Raw genomic sequence first — 23,169 nt, 5'->3', positions numbered from 1 at the left:
TTTCTTGTAAAATTGGGCAATTACGAGTTTAATCACACTGCTTTTTTCTAAACATCACTGGTACATCACCAGGCATTGCACGTTAATTCAGGACTAAAAAAGGCTCAATTGATTTCAATTCAATTTAGTTAAATTATATGCAGATTAATAGATTAAATAGTTAAAATAACACACATCTGTGGGTTTAATTCACTAATAGTGACTGCTAAACATGAACACTAAAACATATAAGGGGAAAAAAAACAGCAACAAAAAATTTCAGTGACAAAGAAATGGCAAGTAACACTTTGAATTAGATGTAAATATTTTTACTCCAATAATATTTTTTCTACAACTGCAAAAAATGTTTGCATGTTTGTCATGTAAAATCTGTTGAAACATTTCCACAAAGAAATCACAATTCATCATCAGCTTTAATTAAATTATTTACTTGCTTATTTACTTAATTATTTACTTACTGTGTTTATTTCTCGTTTATGCAATATTTGGTTGTAAAAGAAACTCAAAATATGACATTAATGTATATGACTAAACTAATTTTTTTCAGGTTGTTTCTGTTAGATGATTTTTGTATGGGTCTTTCTTTATTGTTTGTATAACTGCACTAAATTAATTAACATGTTAACTTCACAGCCCTAGAAGCTATATTCATGCCACCGATAATTTGCTTTTATCCTAAAATCCCAACAGCTCTAGAGAGAATTCAACACAATTTGAGCGAAAAAAGATGAAAGCCAAGCCCCGTGATACATTTTCAAACACGATATCTCACCGCATTATAAATGTAGAGCGGTATTTACTGAACAACCTTTGATTATTTCCCCACACAAGCCTTGCATTCCAACATTGCCTCTTGCCATCCTGTCACTGGCCCAAACTAAAGCCGAGAGTAATTCACCAGCAGATCAACAGCGCCCTGCATTTCATTTCACATTGAAAAGAGTTTAAAAAAAGACACCGCTGATTTCCATATCAATCACGGTAACCTGTTATTTCTCGATGTACTTGTATGTGAGTATACGTGCGATTCATTTCGCACAGCTCCCCAGCGTTGTATTATTGGTATTCTTTATGATTTCTCCACTGCTGGTGTCGCCCAGTGTTATGTTAGGAAATGTAAAGTGTTATGGTTTCACCCCCCAACAAAGGCACGTCAAATCTTTGTGAAGGATCTTTGAAATGGAGAGAGGTAAGCGCCTGAGGGAAAGGTTTTCCACTGCCATGAATTTCAATAAAGACGCGAGGGAAAGACACGGTACAATCAGCACTACTCCACAGTCCATTTCTGCCTAATCAGGTCACATCGAAAATAACAGTGTCAGATTAATATTCTCTCCCTCAATGTCCAATTACTGCATATTCCACAAAAAATTCCAATTATTATCCTTATCATTGCGGTTTCTTATCTGTCTTTACTTGCCAGCAGGCCACGTTCCTCACCCTTGAGGTTTCCGCCACTGATTAGAATGTGAGATTACTGTCTTGAAAACACCACACAGACTCGCTCAAGAGCCGTAAGTTGGATATAAATCAAGTTGGCAGGTGACACTCACATAATTTGTGGTCATCTGCGAGCATAAAATCAATGTGCTCACCTTAAGCATGCTGTGCGCATATAAAGGTCGTTTCATAACTGAAATGAAACAAAGGCACAGGCAAATCAATCTCTCTATTGAAAGTTATGCAATACAACTCAGTGAACCTGAAATATGGAAATCAAAAGGTTTGCCTCCATTGTTTAGCATTCCTCTGGTATATTATGTTTTGAAGTTAATCGAAAGTCTTTTTTACTATTGTGAATTGTTCGAAATATTATTTTTGATTCATATTGAATGACGGCTGTTTAAGTAGCTGCAGCTATTTGGAGGGTAGACTTTTAGAAGAAAATCATATTTGAGAGAGTAAAAAAAATCAATATTGAATCACTGGATGCATAATCTGACATCTCAATGCACAGTCAATGAAGAATCAGGCAATGGGTTTCTTAATGTAATATTACAGTATATGTAGTTATATTATGCATTTAATATATGTATTTTAACAATTTTATACATCCAAAATGTGTTTCACTTAGTTTAACTGAACAATTTAATATTACGGTCCTATAAAGGATAAAGGAGGAAAGTTGTGTCAGTTGTAATGAAAACTGATTACAATTTATTCCCAGCCTTCCTAATGAATGCAACACAAACGTGATGTGTCAATTTTCTGAAAGAATTAATCATTCTGTTTGTTATTTACATTCTATTTCATATTAAATTGTCCTCATAAATCTTAGTTTCACCACTTTATTTTCTTCTGTTCCAAGTGAATGAGTCCTTCAAATTTGAAGCTTCATAAAGTTGTTAGGCTTTGTTTGTGTATGCATTTCTCTTCTCAGATATGTGTATATGTGTGTATGTGTGTGCACTATATTGACAAAAGTATTTGGTCAACCCTTCTTAGTGTTAAAGCATATAATGATATTCTAATTGCTTCTAATTTTATAGCAACAATTTGGACAGGACCCTTTTCTATCCTAACATGCCAATGCCTCTGTGTATAAGGCAAGGCTAAAAAAGAAGTTAGTGTGAAAGAACTTGACTGGTCTGCATAAAGCCGACTCCTAATGCCAGTTGAACACCTCTGGTGTGACTTTAAATGCAATCCTTGAGCCAAAAACGCATCACCAAACACCAGTGACTTGAACATATGGATGCTGTCATTTTAGGCACTTCCAAAACTGTTGCAACAGAGGTGGAAATCAATTTTTTAAATATGTGAATTATGTTTCCATCCTCCGTATTAGAAGTGGCTTTTTCTGTTCTACAGAAGGGTGTCCCAATACTTTTGTCCATATAGTGAAGGTACAAGTCATTGGTATTTGGTGTTGAGTTTTTGGCTCAAGGACTGCATTTAAAGACAAAACTATTTTTTTTACCTGCTTGAATTGCTGGTCAACTAATAGTGAAAGTGCTAAACATGTTTGTATATCCAGGCTGAGAAGCACTATAAATGCAAATTGAGGGAACAATGTAAATACCATCACATTTGCATCAAAAGGCAGACTGAGCGTGGCTCTTAATTGGAAAATTAATAGATTCCACATGATCAGTTCCAATCAAAGAGACACCGTTTGATCAAGTGTTGTTTCAAAAACTGCTGTTTTTATACAGAAAATTAGTTTTAGAATATATTAGGAACTTACAAAAAAAGTTTTGTGGTCCACTAATGATTTATTTTGTTACTAGGTGGTTACTATTGTGTAACTGAAAGTCTGCTCGATATATTGCTTAATATAGCAGGTGAATGGCACAATTGAAGAACCACAAAAGAGCCAATGGAAGTTCTGCGATTAAATCTACTAACAGTGCAGACATTAAAGAACACGTACATAGCCTGACCATTTCCATAACAGTCAACACAATACCAAAAACAGTGCAAATTAGAATCTGGTTTAAGACATGAATTTTGGGGGGAGCATTAAATTATGGCACAAATTGACTAACGCAAAACTGTTGCGAGATTCATTTCAATTCTCTCCTTTCAATTAATTTTGCATCTGACAGTGGTTCAGTAGCACACAAAGAAATCACCACATAGGTCTAATTTTGTAGTTTTGTGTTGTGGTTTGATTACATTGTGATGCGACTTTGTTTCCTTTGTCTTGTGCTACTTTCGTTGTGTTGCGTTTGTGTTGTGGAGATTTCGTTGTGTTGCACACTACTGGGCCACCATAGAAACTCCTACAGATACATATAAGGTCTGTGCACACCTTTTCAGTGCTATTTCTTTTTACTTTGGACCTCTAGTAGATACAGGCAGTAATATTTTTTTTTATTATTATTCCAAAAGAGGGTTTGCACTGGTACAAGTTGTAAATCTGGCCCAGACTCATACTGGATAGTGTAACTTGTAGTATTGGGACTACCAAAAAAAACAGCAGTTGAACCTAGTTGGCTGGCTGTACTGCACACAATTCCCTTATCATCTCTTTGGCATTGACAGTTTGCTATAAAGGGATGCTTAAAATGTCATTGAGAATAATGAGTCCAGCGACCATCTCTTCCATGCAGGTGCACTGCCAGCAACTGTCTCACTCCAAACCCATCACTCCCCTGTTGATCACTCTCCTGGATGAGTCCAATAAGAGGTTCACTCAGCTTGAAGCTGAGACCACAACAAGGCCCCAAGGGAGGAAGAAAAAAATCTGATTGCTAAGAGAAGCCAAAAGAAATGTTGCAAGTAGGAGGAAATAATTGTTTCAGGAGCAATAAAGCCACTAAATCTAAACATTTATTTTTCTTGAAGATATTTATTTTCTCACATGGTTTATCTGCAATACAGAGGTTCTACTGCCTCTATAATTACTCTCGGCAGTGAGCAAATGTGACACCACATTGGAACCCGAATGATTCCAAATAGATGCAGGCAAGTCCAAAGCCAAAAGAAAATTGAAGGCTTTATTTGCTTGGTGTCTGAGGTCAAATGAAACAAAAAAGCTTGGCTCCGAAAAGACCATCGCTGTTTGCCCTGACCTCTTATCTTGTTCCAACAGAGGGAGATGAACATGCATGTTTGTGCAAGGACTGTGTTGTTTGTTGATTGACTATGTTTGTTTTGTATTGTTTTAACGTACATGTGGTGGCCAAGGTCACATTTGCATGCAGTATGTTGGTCAGTTGCCATCACAAAAGGAGCCAATCGGTCAGGCGTCATGGTCTAGTGCATGGGTTGCCAACTTTTTAAAAAGATAACAAGATAATATATATATATATATATATAGTGAATAATATGTATGTAATCTACTGTATAGGGGTGTAACGGTACACATATTCCTACAAAAAAAATGGTATTTTGGTTCAGTACGCAGGATGTTCCAGTATATGAAGACATATGAAAAGTTTCAGTTTACTACATTTGACAAGAAACAGTCTCATCTTTCAAATTATTTTTGTTTTATACAGTCTTATTTTATTAGTTTACATTTAGTAAAGCACTGTTTAATAATAATAAAAAAACAACAAAAAATTATGTTTAGCTTTTTTCCCCTTCATACCGAAACCATAACGAATCGTAACACCAAAACCGAGGTGCATACCAAACAGTAATGTTTGTGTACTATTAAACAATTAACTGATTATGAGCATTTTAAAATGTAATATAATCTAATTAAAAGTACAAATTTTGGGGATTCTGATTACACAATCAGAATATACACACATTTTTAAAAAGTTAAATATAAAAGCCAATCCAACTCTATAAAGCATCATCATAAATATGCCCCATAAGGGAGGACTACAAATAAACATTGATAATTTCAATATGTTGATTCAGTCTCCTTGGAAATTAATTACCGGAGTCACTCACCTGTTTTTTCATTAGCGAACACTCTGTATGGCATGGAAAATGTTCCTCGGCTCTGTAATTACTTTCCCCTCTATGCGCAGACTTTAAACGAATTAACTTTTTGTTCCACAACGAAAAAGAACATGCGAATGTGTCACCGAGCGCATGGTTCAGCGCGCGCCTTTCTTTGTAAATAACATCATGTAATCTTGCTTCTCGACTGAGAGAAACAGCCTGTGACATGATAGATGGGCCACAGAGATGAAAGATGCTTAATCACGTAAGATGTTTTCAAAGTCTGGTGCATTTCAAGGACTAAACGTTCATTCTGTGCTAAGATAGATAAACCTAATCTGAAGTCTATTTTGCTAAAGCAAAAGAGAAGCAGTAAAATGAAAAGGAATGCAGTGGCAGTGTCCGGCTGTTCATCTGCTTTGTTTTCGTCATTTTAGTTCTCATCAGACAGTCCTCTGGGATTGCTGTATTCAGAGGGAAAGGTCTGTGGGTCCGGCCTGACCTAACACGCTAGTGCCATGGTAACCGCCAGCAAGAGGGTGATGAAGGCTTGCCGAAAGCTACAGGCAAGTGTTTCTTGAAACACAAACATAAAAACATGTCAGTTCAACTTCAGCTATTAGGCTGTCCTCCATCACTCATATAGTGCCTGGCTTTGCCCATGTTTGTCTCCAGGTGTCTGTGAGGGGAATGTGGCCATACTATATTTTAGGATATCGTTTTTTTCAGCATTTCTTTCATTTGGCTTTGTGGTACTATTTGTGATGCTTGCTATTAACATGGCCTTACTGAATGAACATTAAATGAATAAATAAAAAATACAACAGGAAATTACACAAATTTCAGGTTTAAAACACATCATTTACAACAAAAAATGATGATTTAACTAAAATGAACAAATAAAACTTGCACATAAAACGATTCTTTAAAACTCACTTTATTCTTTCCATCTTCGACTCTGACTTCTTATTATTTATTTTCAAATTAATTATTTTTAAGTAAATGAGCTTTTATCATGAAATGGGAATTTATTCATGTTCTAAATGCATCTTATTAATCTTATTGTGACTGATTTATCTTTTCGTTTAATTTGACTTGATTTGCGGCGCTTGCTATTATCATCGCCTATACGTTTTGAACAAAGTTTCAGACCAAACAAATATTCAATAAATAACACATATTAGAACAAATTTGGATAAACAGGAAAATACACAAATTTTAAGTATAAATCGATAGATTTGAACAAAAATGTAACATATTTGAGCTAAATTGAACAAAAACGTTTAGCAAATTCATACAATTTTTTACAATTTTCATTTACATTTTTTTTTGATAATCCTTTTCATTTGCGCGGCGCCTTTAGGTTACCGGTTGGTCACCTTCTACATAACTGTTTGGATAATATACCTTAAACATAATATTCATGGATCTGACAGTTTTTTATATTTTGTGTTACTTAATAAAGACTGCAAGCTTTGACTGTGCAATGGTTTTTTTTTTTTTCACTTCATTGAATGACTCCTGCACACCTGCCCATAAACACAGAGGTGTCTAACAGGTTTTTTATCTGTCAATTGGGACACTAAACAGTCAGTAAGCAGAGTAGTATTCTATTGTTTTTCAGCCTTGGCGTTCTTTTTGCCACTGATTAGCATAGCTAAGTTCAGCTGAGGTTATTTGCTTATATCTCTCTCATTCAGCACACAGCTCTGGCTGTTCCCCACCTCCACCGAGCTGAGAGAGTCTGGAGCCCATCCAGACATTCAATATGCCAGGAGCAATGATGTACTCCGACATAGCAGGTGTGGAAGAGCTCTAGGTCTCTCTTGCTTTGACTGAGGGATCCTGCCACGCTGTTAATAAGAGCTTGACTGTCATGGTTGACCAGGCTGGAACAAGCAATGACTTCATCATAAAACAGTGAGTGGGGACTGACCGAGCCTCAGAAAATGGGCCACGGAGAGAAATAGAACATGATGCATTCAGCCCTTGCTATTCAAAAATATGAATGAATGAATCTATATCAAGCAAGCACACATTTAAGTGCTCAGATCACTGGCTTCTCTAGCTTTAAGTAGCAAAACCTGGTTTTGAACATTGGTGAGTGTAATTAATATTTGAAAATGTCATAATTTTTTTTATTTTGTAGCAAAAGATTTAAATCAATAAAACTGCACTCACCCTCAGGTCATCCAAGATGTAGATGGGTTTGATTCTTCATATAGCATTACATCTTGCTCACCAATGAATCCCCTGCAGTGAATAGTTGCCATTAGAATAAGACACTAAACAGCTGATAAATACATCACAAGAATCCGCATGAGTCCATTTCCCCAATTAACCTCAATTAAAGAAATGGTTTCACCTCTGGCTGACCTCTGACTCAATGGATGATGCATACATCAAAGTCAGCCAAGAAACCAGAATTCGACGCTCATGTGATAACCCCTCAGAGGCGTATAGGTTAGTTTTACCTTGCAGAACTTGCAGATATATCTGATTTAAGGAGCTTCAAAATGCCGTTACCAGCATTAACAAGCTTAGAAGCCAGAATAAATTTTCAAAAAACTCAGACTGTGTTCGTCTGAAAGAAGAAAGTAATATACACCTAGGATGTATAATGAAAACTAAAATATTAATATAATATTTTTGGGTGAACTATTCCTTTAAAAGCTGCAAGTCTGTAAGAAACATATTATGGTGTTTTAACATTAAACCATCACTTCTGACCAAAATACCAGTCCATAATTTCTACAAATTAGTTCTAATCAAGAAAAAAACTCATCTGCATATGGGCTAGCCTGAGGGTGAGTACATTTCCATCACATTTTCATTTTTGTGTGAACTACTTATAGTAATATAAATTTCCAAAATGTAAAAATGAACGGAACCATCCTATCATTTAAAAAATCCATGAAGAATTTTGGTCTACACTGAAATATTTAAAGAATTTAAACTGCTTTTATGACTAAAATCACTAGTAGTTTATTGGTTGAATTTAGTGAAAAATATTTCATAAATTATGTCAATTACATCATGTGATATTTGTGTATTCAAAAATACACTGAATACCTAAAAAGACGGAATACATTTAGCTTTGCTAGTTATTTCTTCATCGGACATAACTACCTTTTTTGCATGTATTTTATATAGTATTCAAGTGAACAAGCTCTCTGTCTGTATCATTTCTGATGGTATAAAATCTGAAGTTTGCTTTTAACTCTAAATGTTTTGCTTTTAATTCCAAATAGCTTGAGGGCTCACTAACGGAGCGTAGTTTGATAATCGTATCCAAAGAGATATGATGGCTCTCTTAACCGCAGAGGCGCATAACAGCAGCTCTTTTAGAGCCCTTCTGGCTTTGCTTTTGCTACAACACAGGAGTACAGCTGACTAGTCTCGCCATTTTTTCATCCTCATCGTGTGGGGTATATGCCTACACGTAAACGCTAATGGCCACACAGTGTCCCCGACTGTCACCCACCCCTGTTTTATCGTACTGTGACTCAGGCGCCTCTGGCAATAAATCTGATCACCACCAAAACACCAACAGCGCTCTACACATTTCACAGCGCTGGATGCCTCAGTGCAGCACACGACTGCTCGCTTTGCATGCAAATGCAGGTGCACAGTAGAAGGTGGGGCGTCCGTAGAGGACCGCGGGTTTTTTTTTTTCATTGCTCAGCACGCTCACAAAAGGACCAAATGCCTGCGAGCACTCGTATGTGAAAGCGCGAAAACAGACACGAATGATTGGGAAAGATTCAGGAGTTTAAACACAAGGTGTGCGGGCCGAGTAATTGGGTAATAAATCACCGGAAGTCTGGCTGATGCAAGTTACTGAAATAAGAACGTCGGTTAAGAGGCAGAGGATTTATAAAGTTGCAAAAGACTTTTTCACTTGCCAGAATTTGGGCTTTCTATCACAAAAAGCCAAAGACAAGAAAGGAGGTCGTTCTGTGAGGCACGTCCTTATGTATTAGTAAACACAGACGTGGTATTGTTAGATGGTTTAGAGCCTGCAGCCTCTCACAGATGGAGATGTTAACATGACTTTGTGGAATGAGATATTGAATACGTTTGTTTACATCCTCTCTAAAAATGAAATTCAATCCTTTAACGACAGTGCTCTTTTAGCCAAACATAGGCAGAAAAGAAGAAAACAAATCATTTGGACAGCCCCAAAAAAAATTGAGAACACAAAATGAGTCCAATAAAAAGCTCCCTAAAAACGAGCACACTAGAGGGATTTCCCTGCTGTGCCAGCTCAATAACATTAATTTACAAATTAAGCTAAGTCCCTTGTACTGACGAAGGGAAACTGGCGTGAAGCACAACGGTTGCTTTTAATGCCTTATCAGCTCTTTTTATTCACGCCGGTCTCAGTGACATTAAGATGAGGCAGCAATTAGCCTTCCTGAGGCCCTCCATGAAAATTTAATTTAGCGCTCCATCCGTTGCAGCCAAAACGCACCTACCAGGAAACACTCAGCACCTCAGATCTATATGGATTTTCTCTAATGAGCCATCTTAAACGGCACAATGGAAAGCAGACAGATGGTGAGGGAAGCAAATGAACAGGTGTTGGTGAGTTCAGATGAAGCCTGTATGAGTTCAGGCAAAATTACTAGAGAGATGTGAAACAAAACTCTGACACTTCACAAGCCTCGAGATTGAAATCCTATCAGATATCAAAACAGAGCAAGAGACGGCACACATCTCAGCGAAATCAAAGGGAATAGCAAAGAACATGAAGGCTTATGGATATGCAACTAAGCCATGGGGTACAACAAACACCATCATACATCATAAATATCATAAATTACCCCAAGGCAACACCAGCATAATACATGCTCAAAACAGATAGGAAGTGCTGAAAAACTACATAACAGATGGCCAGTGATGGGAATAACGGCATTATAAATAAACGGCATCAGCCGTTATTTTTTAGTAACGAATCATCAAACAAATTACTGTTTCTCCCGTTACAACGGCGTTACCGTTACTGACTATAAAATGTGGCGTTACTATAATTTATTATGATATTATTAGAATTAAATTTTTCAGTCTAACAGTCTATTTTTCAGTTAACGTTACCATAAACTTTGTGAAGGTTCAGAGGTCGCCTTCGCTTTGTCTAACACACGCACAGATATAGAGACATAAAGTCTTTCATAATATGCAGACTTGACACAATACATGCAAACAATATTCTTCATTGTATTTTCCTGTCAAAATAACGTTCCTTTGGAATTCTTCAGCTTTTAAGAACTAATTGCAAGAATGTGCGAAAGACAATCTTTGGCTGGTGATCAACTATTATCATCCCTGTTTCGATTTCAGCAAATCAATTCAAGCGAACGCTGACTACGTCCTAATTCAGTCAATATGACAATTATGCATTAATACTTAGTAATTCTGATTCTAAACTTCCGTCATAAATGCGAACTATTAAATTAGAATTCTTGACTGACTGCTGCTATATGCCAGTAGATAAATAGTGTAGATAAATGTACAATGTTTTATAATAATAATTTATTATATTTAGTGTCTATTTCGTTAATTTAACAATTAATATTGGGGACATCCAAGTTTGCCATTTCCCTAGTAATTAGTTACTTTAAAATAATGTAACTCAGATAATAACTCAATTATCATTTGTGAAAAGTAACTAACTTGTAACTATAACTAATTACTTTTTTAAATTTATGTGCCCAAAACTGCAGATGGCACATTTTAATTTTTTTCTTGAACTCTCAAAGAAAATGATCTTTCCATTTGTCAAATTAGCCATTATTCAAAATGATCAAATTAATAACTATAATAGTCAGCTTCATAAAAGTGCCATTATTTCAGGCTTTAAGTTTACTATTATATTGCTGGATTGAGTTTTCTGTTATTTAAGATAATCAGGACAGATTTCAATTCAAAATTGATACCTGGGCAACATAACTGGCAATAAGTTTTTTTAGATGCTAAGCAAGAAAATATTATTAAAAAAATTATTTCAGATGCAGTAGGCTTGTGGGTTCAAAGCCAAATTTGTAGAGAAAATAATAACAAAAATAATGAACTTTAAAATTAATTAATTAATTAAACCTTCAACTAAAGCCCTAAATGTTAATTTCAAATTGCAAAACATCAACAAGACTTCCTTCACAGGTCAAGGAAGAAGAGTTCCTCCACAGGTCTAAGACAGAAGGGTTCGGTATTTGGCTTATTAGAGCATTCAAAATGAAATAAATTAGTCATGCACCAGCATAACCTGACACTGAACTCAACGAAATGTTAAACGATAGCTCTATATAATACAGAGGTGTCTTAGGTCAGCATATCTTCAGAAGGCTATTTTCTAAGTTCCTCCAAGGGTGAAGGAGGGTGTCAACAATCACAGATGCTTTAACAAGATTACAGCCCCCTCTAGTGGCAAATTTAATAAGCTTTTTTTTTATCTCAAACAGAGTGTGATAAAAAGATCTTTTTGTGCTCATCTCCTTTGTTTCTACTAAATCCACTAATCTTCATATTTCATGCAATTTGTCAGTGATACACTCATCCAGTTGTTCCACAGCCCTTTATCAAATAAACACTCTCTGGGCTGTACTTGCGTGCTCATTTTGCCCTTGAAAGCTGAAGAGGAACTCTCTGTCAGCCAACTTCCCTGAAGTGTCCTGAGTGCCTTTGGCAATTCACAGAGTCTCTTCATCTGAATTTCACAACTCAATGGCGGCCGTGTCAGATATTCTGTGAGGAGGGTTTGCCTGTGTGGCTGAGCAACCAAAGGATGAGAAATAGAGGATCCCCATCGTGATAGGAGAGCTAATCTGACCTTGAGGACAATCTTAGAGACGTCACCAAGAGTCCTGAAGAATAAAAAATGATTTATCTGGGTTTTTTTGTGGTTAGTAGCAGGCAGCAGAGGTTGGGGTTTCTTCAGAATGGCAGCAGATGCTGTCATGGACACTGAACGTGGCCAGCACAGCAGATATGTGAGCTCTCTGAAGTGACAGAAGCTTTCTGAATACATGCTTTGCACTCAGAGTTTGCTGGGCTGAGACCAAGGGCCCTCTGCCTCTGCACTACACTTCAACAAAGAGTCAAGCTTCAATCACCATGTCTAAGCCACTTGACGTGACCAGACTCGCTTGACAACATAGTCAGAAAAGACTATAGTAAAACCTGGAATGTATCACATGATGAAAGTGGAAATAAATGCTGCAACGTTTCTGTCAAAAATCACACTTTTGTTGTTGTTGTTCTGTTTATTTTTAAGTCTTGTAAAAGTTTTTTTGTCATTTACATCTCCACTACATTCATGCATTGAGTTCCTTTATTTTTGCATGATTTATTTTTTATTAAAGTCTCATTAAAGAAATTATGTTCAATACAATAACACAATCTCATGGCAATTTGTATGAAATTTCATAACTAGGCAGACCTTTTTTCTAAAAAAGCATAAATTGTCATACAAATCTATCTATCTATCTATCTATCTATCTATCTATCTATCTAATGAAGTGTACTGTAAAACTACTTTTTCCAAACTAGAACTGATTAAGCAAAGAATAGACAATTTCAAACAGGTCAAGAAGGTCATATTTCTTGCTATGTCTGACACAAAATGCTGCAGTATTTGATGTAAACCATCCTGCCAATATGACTCCTTAATTTCAAGTTAGATATTAGACTTAAGTTAAGGAATGTTTTGCTCCCTAATCATTCACAGGAACAGCCCTTTAGATGACACAGGGGATCCAAACACCACCTTCCTCTACATTTCATTATTTCGTTTGAAGATGATAGAACATCCCAACACATTCCTGAGGGTGTTTTCTATTTTTGCCCCAATGGACAGTGAAGGGCTTTCTTAGATATACAAGCATCGATCTCCATTCAAACGGGCTCCATTTAATTGATTGTTTTATAATATTTTCATTTTTATTTAAGCGTTCATCTAAAACACAGTCCATTCACAATTTGAGGGCCTGTAGACACATCAAGGATAAGACGGCACGCTAAGACAGATTTGAGGCACGCACAAGCTCTCTCCAGAGAGAAAGGGCAAGAGATTAAAGAGGGGAAGAAAAAAGGCAGTAGGAGGGGGGTGAGTGTGGGAGGGGAGATGGAGAGTGACGAAGGAGGGAATGGAGAATTAACACTGGCATTACCACAGGAAAGGACGGAGCAGCCTGTCCAACTCTGGGGGACCTATATTACGTCAGACGAGGGCCCCGGAATGAGCAGAACAATATTTTTTGAGGTAAGGCATCAAGTTAATTTACATTGTGAGGCATCATTGTTAATTTACAACAGTGAAAATACAATTTGTTTTTTTCTCTATATGTTGGTTTACAGCATGAGCTACTTTAGAGACAAGAACATGGCTAAATAAAAAAAAAAAATGCTTTAATCTGTCGTCTTCTTTTTTAAAATAGTCCTAATACACATACACATTGTAAAATGTATATATGTACGTGCGTATAATTTATTTACTTAATTATTTATTTAATTTCCACAAATTCATGGTCTAACCATAACGACGAGTTACAGTAAAAGTAATTAACTATGTTAATGTATGTTAGTCTAAATACAACCAATCACAGCATTTTTAGGTTCGCTGAAAATTTGTCCCACCAGCGCTCAGTTCCTTGGGTGTCATGCTGTAAGAGCAAATTTGCCATACGCCGGTTTGCTTTAATTTTACGCTTGCTGAACATAAACCAGTAAATATAATTCAGAAAGTAACCGACAGGCCTGTCATCTGTGGAGGATTAATGAGCCCTCTCAGGCATTTTCCACCGCCTACTGTAACACCAACAGAGACTGTGCTATTGATTAACACACATTAAACAACTTCAAAATCAAATGTATAGAAATCAAACATTCGAATCTAATGTCCCGAACCGATTTCGGTCATCAAGAAGTAAACAAAGAAAACTTAAAAGCCTCAAACAAAACCAATAATTCAGTGAAGTTACACAATTATGTTTTGAGCTTTCATCGTTACGGCTGTATTTACAGTACTGGGGGGGGGATGGGTGTAACAGAGGCAGGACGTCCTGTCAATAGCACTCAGAAATTCAGAGAGTGCTTTTTATTGATTGCTCTCCCTGATTGAAAACAGGACAAGTTTACTGCATGGTCTTTTTTATACAAGTGTATGGCAATGAGTGAGCCACATACATCATTTTATAAGAACAGCAGAGCGACTCACTTTTGTGTATATCTGTATATTACTTATAGATTATATTATTTTTTATTGTTATATAGAATATCGCTGCTCAATAAATACGCAAATATAAAAGTATAAATTATTTACTTACTTCATGCAATACAAAAAAAAATCTGCCATTAGACAAGCGGATCAGCATCAGGTGCAACATAAGCAAGTATCCCAGACATCTCCATCTGCAGAATAACCTCAACCGCTCCACTGCGATTCTTTCTTTAAGTTTGGCATTAGGCTAATCCCGTGTGTCCATTAGACAATTATTACACTAGCCAGTATAAGAGCAGTTTCAGGTTGACAGCTCTGCTGAGCCCACAGTATGTAGTGCTTTCAAGGCAAATTGCAGCAGAGTCAACTCACAGCGCATACTCCGTAGATCAACGCTGAAGCCTTTTAATTAAGATTAAAAAGATCTCTGTACTGCAAACAGATGCATCGTTGGAATTCAGAACTATGGTTAGAGACAGACGGTGGCAGAGATTCAGCGTTTTGTTTGGGGGATGATTGATGAAGTGACTGCAATGAGCTAAACAGGGACAGAGCTGTCAAAACAGAAGCTCTGATAGATATGAAGAGTGCCTGGACTGCACCACATTTGATAGGCGCTCGCGGGCTTCTCGGATACACTTGGAAAACTGAGTCGGAATGAAAGAGTTTTGGTTATTCACTTGACAGAACATTTTTTGCATTCACTCAGGGGAAAACATTATTGCTAAACTCTTCTTATTTGCTATTAATATTAAACTACGTAACAGCTAAAGATTTTACTCCTCGGCTGTCAGTTTTGTGATGCATCTCTGAAATGGAAAATTCTGGGAGAAGGGATGGGCGGCTTGACCCTGAGGCCAGGCCTTCACTAAATTAGCTTGATTTATATTGATTGAATTAAAAAGTAAGTATGCTCCGTGGTGTCTGTGCTGTGCAGCCAATGACCCTGTTTAATTTATGACGCTAATTTTCCAGGTCGAAATTCTGGACTCAAAAACCAAAGAACAGCTCTGTTTTCTTGACAAGGTAAGCAGATTTTACATCTAACAATCAATGACAGTGACTGCTGCACTCAGCCAAAGCTTAATGGTGTATTGTTTTATTGTGTTTTTAATGCAGGTTGAACCCCATTCAAGCGTAGGTGAAATTAAGAGTTTGTTTCATAAGTCATGTAAGTTTTACTCCACAGTAGCTTTGTGATATTGTAATTTTACCAAGTCAAATATGAAATCCTGGTCACATTTTTCCTCAGCTGCGTGTCAAGGTCCTAGTCAGAGTTTTATTTTGCAATAATTAGTCATTTTTTGGACATTAGCCTAACATTAACATAACTGATTAGTTTATGTAATTTCACTTGCATACTATCTTAAACATTTCGCTAAAATAGCCCACTTAAAATGAACAAAACAAGAGGCCTTGCATCAATATCAACGTTGTAACAATCCTATAGTTATAAAAAAATACCGATACCTGAGACATGATGCGCCAGTTGCCTTTTCTCGTTGTGAGACGAGACTCGGTTTTAGCAAATCTACTGGCTGAAAGGATTTTTAACGGGGTACTTGATTGGTTGCTTTTACCTGGACGAGCGTTGCTATGGGTCAGTGTTGACAACCTTTTTCAATGGAAAGTAGCTAAAGCCACTTCGAAAAGTAGCTAAATTCCACTAGATTACGTCGTGCTAATTAGCATATTCGTGACGTCAGTACGTCACGTTATCTTTCCTCTCTGTGGTCACGTACTGCGTTTTAATGTAGCCAAATTCTCAATATAACGGTTTTCATTTATACATTTTACTGTTTATGTTGTCAGAAAACGGGATGAATATGAAACAGTGACTGCAACACGGCCCACTAAAAAGCTCTGCCTTACAAAATGTTAATCTGCATTATTTATAATCGAACCGTCGTCTAATAAAATAAGGTAGACGTAAGGTAAAATAAGGTAGATAGTCGCTAAAAGGGTCTCAAAAGTCGCCAAATCTAGCGACAAAGTCGCTAATGTTTAATTAGCAACACTCTGTATAAGGTAACTACTAAATGCCGCGATTGACCAATCACAATCAAGTATTTGAACAACGTGTATTTAGCGTGTAGAACAGGTATTAATAAATGTAGACTAATGTTTAACATGTGTAAATATTACTTTTTAATATATTTTTGTCTATTGTTATTATTATATTTAGTGTTTAATTTATCTTTTATGACAGTGGGTGGTAGAGCTTGGTATTTGATGCATAATTTGGATAATATCTGTATGTTTTTTTTTCTTCCTCACTGTAAGATCCCAAATGGTATCCAGCTAGACAAGACCTGAGGCTGGACCCCAGTGAGTATGAGGAACACATTTTATATTTAATCAAAATGTCATAACTTTTTCCTTTCTTTATACACTGTTACACTCGTATGTGGATGTTGTTACTTCCGTTGCTTCATGACGGTTTCAGTGTTACAGCTAAAAATACCAGTCCTGTTGCTTTTCTCAGGTCTGTTGCTTTAAAGATAACCAAGAAAATGTTTAAGGACTTGTTTATTCCTTGGGTAGAAATTGAATCTTTCATCTGCTCCATTTCCACCAATTGCTAAACCCACACCCGAATTCAGGGATATTATTCATCTGTGCTGCTTTTAAAAACGAACCAGATGAAGACTCGGTAGACAGGATGTTACACAAACATTGTGGATGTTCTCAGATGTGCCTTCTTCATGTCTTGCTACCTCTAGCGCTTTTGAAGGCAGCATTTTTCAGGTTTCAGAAAGCAAGATAAGTGCTATCTGCCAAGAGCTGCTTTGATGCACTACCTGCATCAAAACACCACCTGTAACAAATCTAGTTTTGTTTTTTTAGAAGGTAAAGCACTGAGAGATGATGATGTGCTACAGAATCTGCCTGTTGGGACCTCAGCGACCTTGTATTTCAGAGATCTTGGCCCACAGCTGGGATGGACGATGGTAAGAACGATTTACAAAATGTAACTCTTGACCATATCAGACATACAATCTTTTAAAGCGTCACTTCTCTGCAGGTTTTTCTCGCAGAGTACATGGGTCCCCTTCTGATATATCTCCTCTTCTATGCCCGCGTCCCGTACATCTATAACCACAAATACACCTTCACCTCCAGCTCTCATCATGTGGTCAAGTACGTTCTTAAAAAAATGGTTTGTGCTCCACAGAGGAAATAAAGTCATATGAATTTCATACGACATGAGGATGAGTAAATAACAGTTTTTATTATCTCTTCAGTCTGGCTTGTGCTTGTCACTCTTTCCACTATATCAAGAGGCTTTTTGAAACAATCTTTGTGCATCGATTTTCTAATGGCACAATGCCTCTCAGAGCCATTATAAGGGTGAGTGTTTGGTCACACTGGTCTGGTTTGCTACTGTGTCAAATGAAAATCAGCCTGAAAAGTAATTTGTCTACTTCAGAAATATATTAAAACAGTCATTTGATACAGTTCAGTTACTTTCTAAGAAATTTGACAAAAACTGAACAGTACTATTATGATGAAAACTACAATTGTGTCCTCAAAGCTAAAGCTAATATTCTTATTTCACAGAATTGTGCTTATTACTGGGGTTTTGCAGCTTGGCTTGCATACTACATTAACCATCCTCTCTACACACCACCATGTGAGTACTAACAGAGACAAACCTATTTAATAATCATGTTAATTTAATACATTCAACTTATGCTTTTGTTTTTATGCTTTGCAGCATATGGAGAAACACAAGTCAACTATGCACTAATTATCTTTGTGGTATGTGATGTTTCTGGTTTAATAAACATACCAAATAGGTGTCTAAACCTTTAAAAATCGAATATAACCTATAACGTATGGACCACATTCTGTATTTGAGATAAATTAATAAACATGATGTATATTGTTTGTGTTTCAGATATGTGAGGCAGGAAATTTTTCCATTCACTGGTCACTGAACAGTTTAAAGTGTGAAGGTGGGTGTATTATGTTAATATTCTTTGGCATAACATGTCAGAATACTTAAGTATGACCACATTTTTTTTGTCGTTGTTTAAAGGTGCAAAATGTTGGAGGTTCCCACATCCATCTAAAAACCCTTTTACGTGGCTCTTTTACTTTGTATCATGTCCCAACTACACATATGAGGTAACAGCACAATTGTCATAATCTAATATATAACATTGATTGACTGATTTATCAGCACTTTGCTTAAATTTGTCATCAGGTGGGTGTTTGGGTAGGCCTGTCCATCATGACCCAATGCGTGCCAGGTGAGCAACTGCCATAAAACTTTGTGATTTCATATTTGTACTGTGTATACTGAGCTTCAAGAATATCTTAAAATATGGTAACATATAAATATAGTTTTTACTAAAATGTTTTGTTTAATAAAAAAAAAATTAATAAAGAAATATTATTGTTATTATTATTTTGCAGTGGCTCTCTTCACATTTGTAGGCTTTGTTCAAATGACCATCTGGGCCAAAGGAAAACACAAAACTTACACCCAAGAGTTTAAGGACTATCCAAATCTACGCATGTCAATCCTCCCTTTCGTCCTCTGATATTCATATAAACCAATTTCAGGTCAAAATCCAGAGATATTATGATTTCAGCGGAGGGAAGTAGGACACATCTGAACAGCTGCATGTAAATGAGGCTGATTTATGACACCCTCTGAGAAGGATTATAACATTAAATCCGCTTTTCAACAATATCTGACGGTTATCATGCAAGATGATGTTGAACATTGTTGTATGTACAATGGTATGCCACTTGGGAATTTAAATAAGCAGATTTGTAGGAATTTGTGTTGACGACATATTTTTGTTGCTTAATTCATTTCCACAACTACCCATGTGCAAAAACCTCTGAAATCCAACTACTTCAGTATGAGTACTTCAGCAGAGTTTTTCTTAAACAGAGGAAGACACTGAGCTACATTCAAATTTTAGGGTCAAATAAAAATAATTTTATTTATTTGTTAATTTTTAATCTAATTGTCTGGTTCAATTGGTTATAAAATCTAGCATTTAATAAATATTTCTACACTGTATTGCTAATATTATCGTATTCGTTCTTGACAAGGTGGACAGTGAGCAATAAAATTTTAATAGTATTATTTTTACAAGAAAGAAAGAACAAAAAAAATCAACTTTGTACAATTCCTTGCTACAAGCAATTTCTAGTCAGCAAATTAAAAAACTGAACAAACATGTAACATTTTGTTAATTACAACATTTGTTTGCTTAATATTTTCTAACTTGGCAAGAATTATTAAAGCCGTGACTTGCAATGCATCACAATGCAATATGCATTTCAATAGCAATAGCCTTTGCAATAATATCTATTGCATCATTTGATTTGTTTTTAAGACAAAATTCTTTGTAAAAAAAAGTGGCATTGACATAATAAAGTGCTACAGTATTCATAAGACTACCTCAGTCCAGTTCTGTCTGTATTTTGTTGTGGTTTGGTTGCATTTCTATAAAAAAAAAGGCCAAGCAAAAGAGGTGTGCAAAGCCGTTACTGCATAAATGCACAGAAGTCTCAAAATGAGTGTTCTGTAAAGAAGAAAAAATCATCTGCTCTTCCTTTATGACTCTTTTGAGTGCCCTGCCGGATGACTCCAATTGACCTGCTCAAATGACCCTCTTCAGTGAAGATTTCAATCTTTCGTTTTCACTGGAAAGACTCTCATGTCCCGCCTGGCACCAGCTGCCCTCGGGTGCAGCACAATGGCATCATCTTCTCCGGATTGCTGCTTTGCGAAATTCACAAACACCTACAGGGAGTGAAACAAAGAGAGCGAGACTACATAAAGAGCCAAAATGCCCTCGTTCCAGTGCATTTGTCTCACGCAGGCTTGGAAACAAATGGTGGTGGTCACAAGATAGATGTATGCTTGTGGCAGTCTGACCCTGAACTGGACTCCTCTATTCTGTGCTTGTCTAGTTTGGGCTATCCTGTCTCAGGAGGCGAGCACTTTCAAATAATACTGCTGTTTTGGACTACAAAAAGGGAGTCGTGCATTTTACAAGCTTTAATGTATACCATAAGGAGGTACCAGCAAATATTTAAAAAATCTAACTGGTACAGGTTGATCTAGGCCAAAAGGGTGACATGAAATACCTGGTCCAGAGTTGTCTGGCACACTGAGTAATCTTCGATATTCAGCGTTTCCTTGTTGGCCAAGACTAGCTGGAAGATTTTGGCCAGGGAGGAAGACGCGATCTCGTACTGTAGAGTATTATAGTGTTTCTCTCTCTGAATGCAGCCTGGGAATGTGCTCTCCATAAATGCTTCGGCCGGGTTCAGATCTGGCACTGTGCCCGCTTTGGGTGCTCTGATTTTCATGGTGACCACATATCCATCACCAAATCTGCAGAGAAAGCATTGTAATTGTTGTTCAGAGAATAGATAAGCAAATACAAAAGATTTTGGTCTGTAGAAAATGTGCGTAACTTAACATTTTTATGTGAACATAAGTGAAAATTTGTGGTTTTACTTGTATTTGAGGTGCTGGATTGTGCCAAGACACTTAAATGTTCCATTCACCATGATGGCCAGTCGTGTGCAGAGAGCTTCGCATTCCTCCATGCTGTGGATTTAAAAACATTTTTTACACTCTATAAATATATATATATACATACATTCAGAAAACAGCATGATATAGCAAGTCTCACAAATAATAAATACGTTTTGTAATGTATTTTCAAATTATGTTGGTGGGACTGTATTATATTATTAGCTCATATTTTCATATACAGTATATGGAAGTGTGTATATATGTGTATAAAACATTGCGTCTTACTGCTCTTTTCTTGGTTTTGATTGCTTTTGTCTTATTTTTAAGTCTTATTTTATTTTTAAGTTTATTTTAAAGTCTTCCTCTATTTGTAAGTTGCTTTGGATAAAACCCTCTGCTATATTACTAAATGTAAATGTAAATAAGTCTGCCTTTTTTCATGCAAATGAGAAAAAAGTCAGAATTATGATCACCTTTTTTATTTGTGGTGTAAACAGAGCCACCACAACTGCGTGATGTAAACTAGGAATTGCAAGAAAGCAATATGGAATTGTGAGGTAAAAATTGACTTCTCTTTTATTCTTTGATGACAATAGTTTGGTATATAGTTTTATAATTAAGCAGAGTATAAAACTGCATGTGTGTTGATGAGTTCTTGCCTGTGTGATGTAAGGACCACTGCCCTGCCACCCTGAATAACACTCATGATGGAGTTCCAGAGGAACCTCCGAGAGTGAGGATCCATTCCTGTGGTTGGCTCATCCTGGCACAGAAAAAAAAAAAAAACATACTTGTAACAATCCTTATCTTATTCTGAGATATATCGCACAGAAAAGCTCTTACCAGCAGCAGAAGAGCTGGACAGCCAATCATTGCAATAGCTGTTGAGAGTTTACGCTTGTTTCCTCCACTGTATGTGCCGGCAGTGCTGCCTGCATACTCAAATAAACCCAGTTTCTGAATTCCCCATTCAGCCACCTGCATCAACAAGAGATAGAGGTCTCTGTCAGAAATCCTCAGAGAGAAAGAAATAAGAAGAGATAAGAAAGTGAAATATGGTCTCACTCTGCTGATCTCGGATTCCGGGACTCCTCTGAGCCGAGCGTATAAGTGAAGATGTTCTTTTCCTGTTAGAAGATCATCTATGGCATCAAACTGAGGGCAGTAGCCCATGTTCTGGTGCACGTCCAGGATGTTGGTAAGAATGCTGGAGCATCACAAGAAATCAATCAAATTAATGACAAATTTAAAATGCGTTGAAATCAATATTAGTGTGTAATTTGCCACATGAAGCCAAAGAGTAAAAATAAAAATGGTTTCCTAACAATTTTCATAAAAATTGGTGTTGCACCAAGTCCAAGCGGATGGGCACTGTTGCACTCTGCCAGTTGAATCATAAGTATAACCAAACCAAGAAATGTTTTTTAAAGCACCACAGTACACACTCTTTAGTTTAAAATGTTTGTTAGCTAACTGGGTGGCTAGCACTGCTGTCTATATAAACTACCAAGATAGCAAACACCAGTTGAGGGATAATCTTCACTAAAGATGTATCATAGCAGTGTTGTGTTAGCAAAACAAACCTGTAACCAGTCACAACCGCTTCCCCTGAAGTTACATCTATGTCTCCTGTCAGCATTTTGAATGTGGTAGTTTTCCCCGCACCATTCACACCCAGAAGTCCAAAGCACTGTGGGGAAAAAAAAGTTTATACAAAGCTCATGGTGCTCTTAACTTCAGGACCAAATGTCTAAGATGTCTCCACGGATTACCTCTCCTGGTGACACTCCTGCACATATCCTGTCCACCGCTGGCCTAATCGTTCCAGTATACGTCTATAAACATAAAACACTCATGATCTCTGTTGTGTGAAACGTTACCCATCATGCACCAATATAAAGCGGACAGACTTGCCTTTGATAGGTCTTTTATCTGGAGGATGTCATTAGAGTTTCCTCCTTTGTAAACCTTCTCTCTCTCTTTGGCCACATCCACATCTTCATCAGTTATTGGCGGCTTCTTAAAATCTGACATCCTTTAGAAAGAGACAGCATATGTGTATTGGAGACACAATCTTTTCATTGCAGTGTCTCGT

At 36.7% G+C, this 23,169-nt stretch overlaps 2 protein-coding genes across 3 annotated transcripts in view; one reads left to right on the top strand and one right to left on the bottom strand.

Annotated features, from left to right (window-relative positions):
* The first annotated feature begins 13,496 nt into the window (after positions 1–13,496).
* Positions 13,497–20,201, top strand: tecrl2a (trans-2,3-enoyl-CoA reductase-like 2a). Of its 2 annotated transcripts, none has more exons than XM_043227145.1 (13): positions 13,497–13,603; positions 15,536–15,586; positions 15,680–15,731; positions 16,844–16,888; positions 17,411–17,511; positions 17,586–17,701; positions 17,806–17,911; positions 18,122–18,194; positions 18,279–18,322; positions 18,462–18,519; positions 18,603–18,691; positions 18,771–18,816; positions 18,983–20,201. In XM_043227145.1, the coding sequence occupies exons 1-13, from the start codon at positions 13,580–13,582 to the stop codon at positions 19,108–19,110; spliced, it is 933 nt and encodes a 310-aa protein (XP_043083080.1). In that variant the 5' UTR covers positions 13,497–13,579; the 3' UTR covers positions 19,111–20,201. The 2 variants fall into 2 exon arrangements, with proteins under 2 accessions (XP_043083080.1, XP_043083079.1); XM_043227144.1 differs by having other exon boundaries at positions 17,408–17,511; positions 18,983–20,200.
* Positions 19,654–23,169, bottom strand: part of abca4a (ATP-binding cassette, sub-family A (ABC1), member 4a) — a 28,052-nt gene continuing 24,536 nt past the window's right edge. The window contains exons 43-51 of the mRNA XM_043227143.1: positions 22,989–23,109; positions 22,847–22,909; positions 22,658–22,764; positions 22,140–22,281; positions 21,918–22,052; positions 21,734–21,837; positions 21,054–21,146; positions 20,678–20,927; positions 19,654–20,330 (exon numbers count right to left, since the gene is read on the bottom strand). Coding sequence (XP_043083078.1) covers positions 20,214–20,330; positions 20,678–20,927; positions 21,054–21,146; positions 21,734–21,837; positions 21,918–22,052; positions 22,140–22,281; positions 22,658–22,764; positions 22,847–22,909; positions 22,989–23,109 — 1,132 coding nt within the window. The 3' untranslated portion in view covers positions 19,654–20,213. The remainder of the gene's footprint in view (positions 20,331–20,677; positions 20,928–21,053; positions 21,147–21,733; positions 21,838–21,917; positions 22,053–22,139; positions 22,282–22,657; positions 22,765–22,846; positions 22,910–22,988; positions 23,110–23,169) is intronic.

This window comes from Puntigrus tetrazona, chromosome 24 (genome assembly GCF_018831695.1).
Source record: "Puntigrus tetrazona isolate hp1 chromosome 24, ASM1883169v1, whole genome shotgun sequence".
In the NCBI taxonomy this organism is placed as follows: Eukaryota; Metazoa; Chordata; class Actinopteri; order Cypriniformes; family Cyprinidae; genus Puntigrus; species Puntigrus tetrazona.
The sequence above is the reverse complement of the archived record's forward strand: the minus strand, read 5'-3'. Positions and strand labels throughout refer to the sequence as shown.